General features: G+C 58.8%; 1 protein-coding gene across 1 annotated transcript in view; it reads right to left on the bottom strand.

Annotated features, from left to right (window-relative positions):
* Window positions 1–8026, bottom strand: part of Slc19a1 (solute carrier family 19 (folate transporter), member 1) — a 16789-nt gene extending 8763 nt beyond the window's left edge. Inside the window, exons 1-4 of the mRNA XM_013032901.1 lie at window positions 7933–8026; window positions 6564–6685; window positions 2135–2372; window positions 61–823 (exon numbers count right to left, since the gene is read on the bottom strand). Of these exons, the coding sequence (XP_012888355.1) occupies window positions 61–823; window positions 2135–2323 (952 nt within the window). The 5' untranslated portion in view covers window positions 2324–2372; window positions 6564–6685; window positions 7933–8026. The remainder of the gene's footprint in view (window positions 1–60; window positions 824–2134; window positions 2373–6563; window positions 6686–7932) is intronic.
* Window positions 8027–8581: the final 555 nt, after the last annotated feature.

Genomic DNA, 8581 nt, shown 5'->3' on the forward strand with positions numbered 1-8581 from the left:
CACTCAGACCATGGCCCCCGGGGCGGGGCGGGGGGAGGGCGGGGGGCAGCGGCGCCTCACTCAGCAGTGTGGAGGCCGCGTCGGCGCCGCCGTTGTAGGCCTGGGCGCTGTCGGTGACCGGGTGCACCACATTCCACAGGATGTGCACGTAGGCCACCACCAGGTAGTAGCCGGCGGAGCTGAGGACCCACCAGAGGCACCAGAGGCGCAGCTGCGGCCGCCGCACGCTGTGCCCCAGCTCGGACAGCATGCGCACCAGGAAGGAGTCCCTGCAGGCACCCAGCAAGCGGCCCAGCTTCCCGGGCCCCGGGCAGGGGCGCGGGCGCATCTGGTCCAGCTCGCAGGGGGCGGCGCTGTGGGCCGGTGCGCTGTGGTTGAAGAAGAGGCTGCGCTTGGGGCGCTTCAGGAAGACGGTGAGACCCAGGCTGAAGGTGAGGAAGGCCAGCGTGATGTAGTTGAGCAGGGAGAAGGACACATGGCCCACCGTGACCAGCAGCTGGCCCAGCACCGAGCTGGTGAAGACGCCCAGCAGCACCGCAGCCCGCGAGTAGCTGGCCATGCGCTGGTAGAGGGCCGGGCGCACGAGGGAGAAGATGTAGGAGGAGTAGGCGATGCGGGCGGCCATGGTGACGCTGAAGCAGACCTCCATGAGCTGCATGTGCAGCACCGAGTCCCCCAGCAGCAGCAGCACCCACACGCACACGTAGCTCAGGCCCTGCAGCAGCAGCACCGGCTTGTAGCGCAGGTAGTCGGTCAGCAGGAAGATGGGCACCAGCACGGCCAGGTAGGAGTAGAACAGCACGGGCATGATCTCATTGGTCACCTGCACATGGGCGGGGCCAGCCGTCAGTGATGGCCAAGCAAGGACCTGCCCTCCTCCAATCAACCCCACGCCTGCAGCGGGCTGTGGACACCCGTGAGCCCCTCCCCTACCCGAGGCGGCTTCTCCCTGTCCCAGCCTGTCCAGGATGTAGGGGGTCTGAGAATCTAGTCAACTGGGCTGAGCAGCCATAGACCCCGGGCACACAAGCAAGCATCTGCCCACAGAGAGCCGCAAGTATCACAGGAAAGCATTAACTACATACACCACAAGGAAAATCGGTGTTATTAAGCACAGAAAACTGCAACACCACAGAAGTGTTAATTACATATACCACCAAAAAGTCAATGCTAATCAACAGTCAACGTATGTCGCGTCTCAAATCACTTGTGTGTGTATAATATATATTATACATCCTAGGGGGTGGCTCAGGTTCCGCTGTCCACCACCACCAACTCCACACGGTACCCATGCTGGTCCCCAGAGGCCACGGAGGGCCCGTGTGGGGGGGTGTCCTTCACCTCCTTTTGCCCTATTAAATGTAGCTTGCAGTGGACCTGGAGAACAAGCAGCCCAGGGAGAGCGCGCTGTGCACAGCGTGGCTTCCCCTTGAGATAAGCTTCTTAAGATTTCAATAAAACTCTCTGTTCCCTGGCTGGAAGGAGGAAAATTCCTTCAATAATCTCTTCTTGCAAACAGTTGTTAAGTCTTTGCTGGAGGCAGGTGTCCAGCTGGGCTGGGGGCAGCTGGCTGGACATACACGGGCTTTCTGACCAAAATGGCAAATGATCTGCCTGGCAAGGGCAGGGGCCGGCACCCACAAGAGAGCCCAGGGGCAGCTTTTACCCCACTCAGTTAACATGCCTGGACCCTCAGCCCAACTGCTTGGAGGGTGAGGCGAGTCGGACGCAGCCCAGCCCCTTCAGGGCCTTGGCTAGGGTCTGCAACCACTGGACTACCCCAGCATCCAACAGTAGTTCCCCAGTCCTACCTGGAGGCTTCCCTGCCACCATAAGCCCACCCACGTGCCTGCTCACTGGTGAAGCTTTTGTCGACCCCACCCACGTGCCTGCTCACTGGTGAAGCTCTTGTCAGGGCCCACCCACGTGCCTGCTCATTGGTGAAGCTCTTGTCGACCCCACCCACGTGCCTGCTCACTGGTGAAGCTCTTGTCAGGGCCCACCCACGTGCCTGCTCACTGGTGAAGTTTTTGTCAGGGCCCACCCACGTGCCTGCTCATTGGTGAAGCTCTTGTCAGGGCCCACCCACGTGCCTGCTCATTGGTGAAGTTCTTATCTGGCCTTACCCACATACCTGCTCTTTGGTGAAGTTCTTTTCCGGCCCCAAGAGGTAAGGTGTGATAAAGCTCTCCCCAGGCCGCATTTGTGCCATGAAGCCGTAGAAGCAGAGGTAGGACACCAGACACTGCCATGACTGGAGCTGGTGGCCCAGAACAGGCTCCTCAGACACCTGCTTCTCCACAGCCTGGTCCGAGGGCACCATGCTGCCCAGGCCCTCACAGGACCCCGGAGAGGAGAGACACTGGCACTACCTGCAAGGAAGAGCTGAGAGTCAGGACAACTTGGCAAAAACCCACGGGTGCCACCTCCTTCCAGAAGGAAGGAGCCTGGGTGAACCGCTCTCCTCCCGGTGAGGCTGAAGCATCCGCTGGGAGATGGCTGCAGCCCCCCACACCCATCTCCCCCTTGGACTGAGACCCACCTGGAGCCTGCTCTGGGATCGGGCTGAGCCCAGTGCCTGCAGGCTCCCCAGCAGCCACATGAGCCACGTAGATGTTAAAGCTGGGTTACATAGGTCACCTCATCCAATTCAGGTGTGGGGCACATCCAATATCCCAGGTGTTTGGCAGGCTGTGTCCAAGGCTTCCAGTTAGTCTACCTCCCTCTCCCAGCAGATCTTGGGACCCCGGTTCCAGTCGGTGTCCCATGGCCAGTGTGCCCAGGCACTCTATGTGGGCTACTGTCCTTCGTGGTGGAACCCGGGGAGGCAGAAGGTGGACAGGAAGAGGCTGCATGCATGGATCTGCTGGGTACCACAGGCACTCCGCAGAGAGGCCTTGGGCACAGCCACAGGCTGAGACGTTTAAGGGAAACTGTCGTCACAGCGGGAGCTCAGCTCTGGAGGACGGGCCAGGGAAGGGCAGGGGGAGGATCAAGGACGGCCGAGCAAAGCCAGCAAGCTCTGCATGAGGAGTCAAAGTAGAGTCAGACCTGAGCTCAGAAACCCCAGCACCTGGAAGGCAGAAAGCTCCCTAGAGAAGCAACCAGAGGCCTAAGCTGGGAAGAACATGCTGGGTGGTGAGCTTTCCTCTAGACAGGCAAGCCTGTCCAGCCTGCTCGCCCTGACTCACACGCACCCTCAGGCCTGGGTACTCTGAGGGGCCGGCTGAGGGCACTGGTCCTAATTAATACCTTTCACCTTCCTGATTCTGTCCAGGACAGAGCTTTGTGCACTGAGGCCAGAAGGGCTGGGGCTGTACCCGCTGACCTAACCCAAGGCATCTACAGCTTATTTTCACTTCTACCAGTTTTTGTGTAAGGCACTAGATGGGTACGTCAATAAAGAAGTCAGGTGGGGTTGCTGCTACCAAGCCACTGCAGGACAATCACATCTGGCCACTGCTCCCCAACTTCAGGGTGATGCTCCCCCAGAGGCTGTGTGCCCCTGCCTTCAGGGTGATGCTCCCCCAGAGGCTGTGTGCCCCTGCCTTCAGGGTGATGCTCCCCCAGAGACTGGGCCTGGCGTACACAGGACATGCACTGCTAGGGAAGGTGTGCGGATCCTAATCACAGAGGACAGAGTGGGCAGCCGGGGGAAGAAGAGCACTTACTGCCCAGGCTGCCCTTCTGCACTGGCTCAGGTGGAGGACAGCCCTGCTCCTCACCACCACTGGCTGAGGTGATCACACAGCCCTGCTCCTCACCACCACTGGCTGAGGTGATCACACAGCACTGCTCCTCACCACCACTGGCTGAGGTAATCAGACAGCCCCAGTCCTCACCACCACTGGCTGAGGTGATCACACAGCCCGCTCCTCACCACCACTGGCTGAGGTGATCACACAGCCCGCTCCTCACCACCACTGGCTGAGGTAATCAGACAGCCCCACTCCTTACCACCACTGGCTGAGGTGATCACATAGCCCCAGTCCTCACCACCACTGGCTGAGGTGATCACACAGCCCCAGTCCTCACCATCACTGGCTGAGGTGATCACACAGCCCCAGTCCTCACCACCACTGGCTGAGGTGATCACACAGCCCCAGTCCTCACCACCACTGGCTGAGGTGATCACACAGCCCAGTCCTCACCACCACTGGCTCAGGTGATTACACAGCCCCAGTCCTCACCACCACTGGCTGAGTTGATCACACAGCCCTGCTCCTCACCACCACTGGCTGAGTTGATCACACAGCCCACTCCTCACCACCACTGGCTGAGGTGATCACACAGCCCACTCCTCACCACCACTGGCTGAGGTGATCACACAGCCCCTGCTCCTCACCACCACTGGCTGAGGTGATCACACAGCCCCAGTCCTCGCCACCACTGGCTCAGGTGATTACACAGCCCCAGTCCTCACCACAGCCAGTCAGCGAGGTATCTGCACAGGGCCCTGGCTTGTAGAGATTCTGCCAGCCCTTGAGCAAGGGCAAAGGAATGGAGCCAGCCTTGGGAGCCCATGGACTATGGGCTAAGACCCCTAAGCACTGTAGAGCGTCTCCCCACCTCCTCTTCACACAGCCAGGAAGCAAGGTGGCCTGATGGGGCCTACTGTGGACAGACTCCTCAGTCTCTGCTTGGACAAAACAGAATGTGTCAGAACTGTCTAGGACGCCACCTTCCAAGTCCCAACGTATTAGACTGTGCCTCGGCAGAAAGCAGGTTAACAGCAGCACTCCTGAGGCCGAGGCGGGGAGCATGGAGGGAGGGAGGCTGAGAGAGTTCCTGGGGAGCCATGCCTGGGAAGCGGGGAGCATGGAGGGAGGGAGGCTGAGAGAGTTCCTGGGGAGCCATGCCTGGGAAGCGGGGAGCATGGAGGGAGGGAGGCTGAGAGAGTTCCTGGGGAGCCATGCCTGGGAAGATTCTGAGACAAGGGGAGGCAGCAGTGACCGGAAGTCTCAGGGCCTGGGACAGGACCCATCCTCTCCAGGGACAGAACGGAAACAAGCATCTACACAGGGGTCTAAGGAGCCACCAGGAAAAACCGCCCATGTATGCAAGCCATGCTGCAGCTGAAAACACTGTGCCTTGCTTTGCTTGGCCCACACGTCCAAACCTCCCGGAGCTGTGGGAACAGCTGAGAGCCAGGAGGGCCCGGTCCTCGTGACCTCACGCTACTCAAGGCCGGCCTCGGGCGGGCCAGGCACGCAGAGCTCAGCCCGCGGCACCCGCACCTGCCAGCACAGGAGGAGGCTCACCAAGGCCCGGGTCCTGAGCCCCGTCCAAGTTCAGAGTCCCCCAGGGTTGGCCCTATGTGAAAGATGCCCTCCCTCCTTGGTGCCTCTTGAAATGCAAGGTGCTGGCAGAGTGCTCAGATGCCAGCACAGAGGCTCCAGAAACCCTGGGGCAGCTCGTCTGCAACCAGAGAGAACTTGCCAGAACTCAGGCCTGTCTGAGCCCAGAGCCACCTTCCAACTTCCAACGTGCCCCACAGGGAAGCCAGAGCAGGGGGCCACCACCCTCAGGCTGCTGGCCTCATACGGGTGAACACCAGGATCAACAGCTCTGGTCTGGCCACCCCGCCCAGCCAGCTCGCCAAGGGCCCTCTGGACTCGGGAAGTCCATCCCCTGGGATGGTTTGTCCCCTGCGTGTTTACTCCCTGAAGTCAACATGCAAGGAACTACTCCAGGAGGCGGCCAGGGAGCCCCAACACACACACACACACACACACACACACACACGGCCTGGAAGGTCCTCAGGCACCCGTGAGCTGAAGGGACAAAGCTGGCAGAGGGCTTTACAAAGCACCCCAGAGCTAACTCCTGAGGGAACACGCATCTAACCCACACTGGCGGCTGCCGAAGGCTCCCTCCAGCCCCTCCCTGCCGCCTGGGAACACTGGCCTCACAGATCCAAATCCTGTGGGGACCACCCAGCAGGCTGGCAGGGACCTGGGCCACCTGAGCTCTTGGGCTACATGACCTTCAGAGGCTGAGAATGTTCCCACAGGGTGGGTACACGTCCTCCCCTCTGGGGACAAGCGGGCACATCTCCTCTACAGGGCATGTGTCTTTCACCAGGCCCATCTTTATAAACATCTGCCTGGATGAGAACCTCAGCTGCCTGGGGACCTCCGCAGGAACTCGTCTCCTGCCCTCCCCTCCACCCCTGGCTCTTAGGATGCTGGCTCCTGATGTGAGCCAGGTATAGCCCAGCTCTGGACAAAGTGCCTTGTGGGTCCTAAGAGGAACTTTACCTCCAATGGCTCAACAGAGACAGAAACAAGGGCAGCCAGTAGGGAGTGATGGGATATAAAGCTGACGGCCCCCACGCCCTCCAGACGGCCTCACACTCTGCTTTAAATGAGAGAATCAAACCAAAACGACTTTCCTCCGGTCAGTGCAAGGGCGGTGTGAATTCCCGGGCCTGGCTCCCCCTCCTCACACCCAGGTTTCATACCAGGGGCCTCGGATACATCAGGAGTCTAGCAACATACATTTCCAAGAAACAACAGTCTGCGGCTGCTAAGTCCAATGCTTCTTAGGTCAGAAAACAGTACCTCTGAGAGCAGGGCTGGGGCAGAGGTCACAGGCCAAAGGAGGACTCACTCCTGTCCAGCCGCCACATGGGACAGGGCCAAAAGTCCAGGGTCTCACTGGAAATCTGTCATTAACGCTGGCTCTGATGGAAAAAATGTTGATGAGTACCAAGGGTCCAAACTATGTTTACTCAGCCTTCCCCACCTAGGGCAGGGCTCCTTGGGCCACCTCCCGGCCCTGCAGGAGAGAAGGCCCGCAGCCCGCTCTAGACCACTCCCCGTGCAGACCTGGGCCAGGATCTCAACAGCAAGGCCGGAGCCACAACAGGCCGCCCTCCCTGCCGTCTGTCCTAGCACCCCTGAAACGACACATCACTCCCCCATAGTCAGCAGGCCCGGCTAAGATCCAAAGTCCTCTCTAAAGTCAAGCAGAACCTGTTTTCCATCTGGCCATATTGCACATACTGTACTCTCAAACTGGTAGGAGGCAATGGACTCACAAAGCCACGTGTGGATTTTCAGAAACAACTCCAATTAAAGCACTGCATTCAACAGCTTGAAACTTCCTTGAATTTAAACCTTAATTCTGTTTCTCCTGACACTGAACTTTGTGTGGTGATAAACTCAGAGTTATGACTATGAATGAGAGCCAAGCCAGGTGCTCATGTCTGTCATCCTAGCTACTCAGGAGGCTGAGACCTGAGGATCACGTTCCAAGCCAACTGGGGCAGGAAAGCCTAAATGAGATCCTTACCTCCAATTAACCACTAAAAAAGCTGGCAGTGGAGCCATGACTCAAGTGGTAGAACACTGGTCTTGAGCAGAAAAAGTTCAGGGATGGTGCCCAGGTCCTGAGTTCAAGTTCTAGGACCAGCAAAAAGAAAAGCTCACGGAAGGAAAAAAGCACGAAGGCACTGTGCTACTTGTGCTCCCTCTCCATAAAAGACAAACAGGGGCCCTCCTTCTGAGCCCGTTCAATTGCCCGAGTGGTAAGTGTGCGCTGGGATCCAGGCAAGGGTGGCGTAAAGGAGGGTACGCATCATAGAAAACTGTTTTTCGCCAGGGAAGATAACTCCTTTGTTTGCAAAGTAAAATACCTCGCTCGGAGAGGGCCTGGCTGGGTGGAGCAGCGACAGGGTGGAGCAGTGACACGACACGCAGTCACAGTCACACGGACACAGGTGTCCCCATGTCAGAGGGGGGAGCGGGGAGGGGGAGGGGAGGGGGGGGTCCTCTGGTGAGTTTGGCCAGCCCGCCTCGCCTCCCCTCTCCCCCAGAACTCATGAACACCTGTGAACACCCATGGACACTTGTGAACATCCGCAAACACCTGCGAGCACCCACGAGCACCCATGAACACCCTGGTACACCCGTGGACACTCATGAACACTTGTGAACACCCGTGAACACCTGTGGACACTCGTGAACACCCATGGACACTTGCGAACACTATGAACACTCATGGACACACATGGACACCGTGAACACCCATGGACACTCATAAACATTTGTGAACACCCGTGAACACCTATGGACACTCGTGAACACCGTGAACACTCATGGACACCCGTGAACACCTGTGAACACTGATGGAAACTCACAAGCACTGCGAACACTCATGGACACCCGTGAACACCTGTGAACACTGATGGGCACTCACAAACACTGTGAACACTCATGGACACACATGGACACCTGTGAACACCGATGGACATTCATGAACACTGTGAACACTCATGGACACGCATGAACACCCATGGACACTCATGAACACTTGTGAACATTCGCGCTGGTGAGTGCTCCCTGCATCTGCCTCCAGAGCCCGGGCCTGCGCTGTCTGTCTGCCCGTCTGCCCGTCCATCCGTCTGTCCATCCGTCTGTCTGCCCGTCCGTCCATCCATCCATCCGTCTGTCTGCCCGTCCGTCTGTCTTCGCTTCCCTTCGCTAGTCCGCGTTTTGGTCTCCACCTCCAAGTGTTCTAAAATCCCCGGCCGGCTGCCCGGGGCCGGGCGGCCGGGGAGCTGGGCGGCCCGGTCCCC

Source organism: Dipodomys ordii, unplaced genomic scaffold, assembly GCF_000151885.1.
Source record: "Dipodomys ordii isolate 6190 unplaced genomic scaffold, Dord_2.0 Scaffold159, whole genome shotgun sequence".
NCBI lineage: Eukaryota > Metazoa > Chordata > Mammalia > Rodentia > Heteromyidae > Dipodomys > Dipodomys ordii.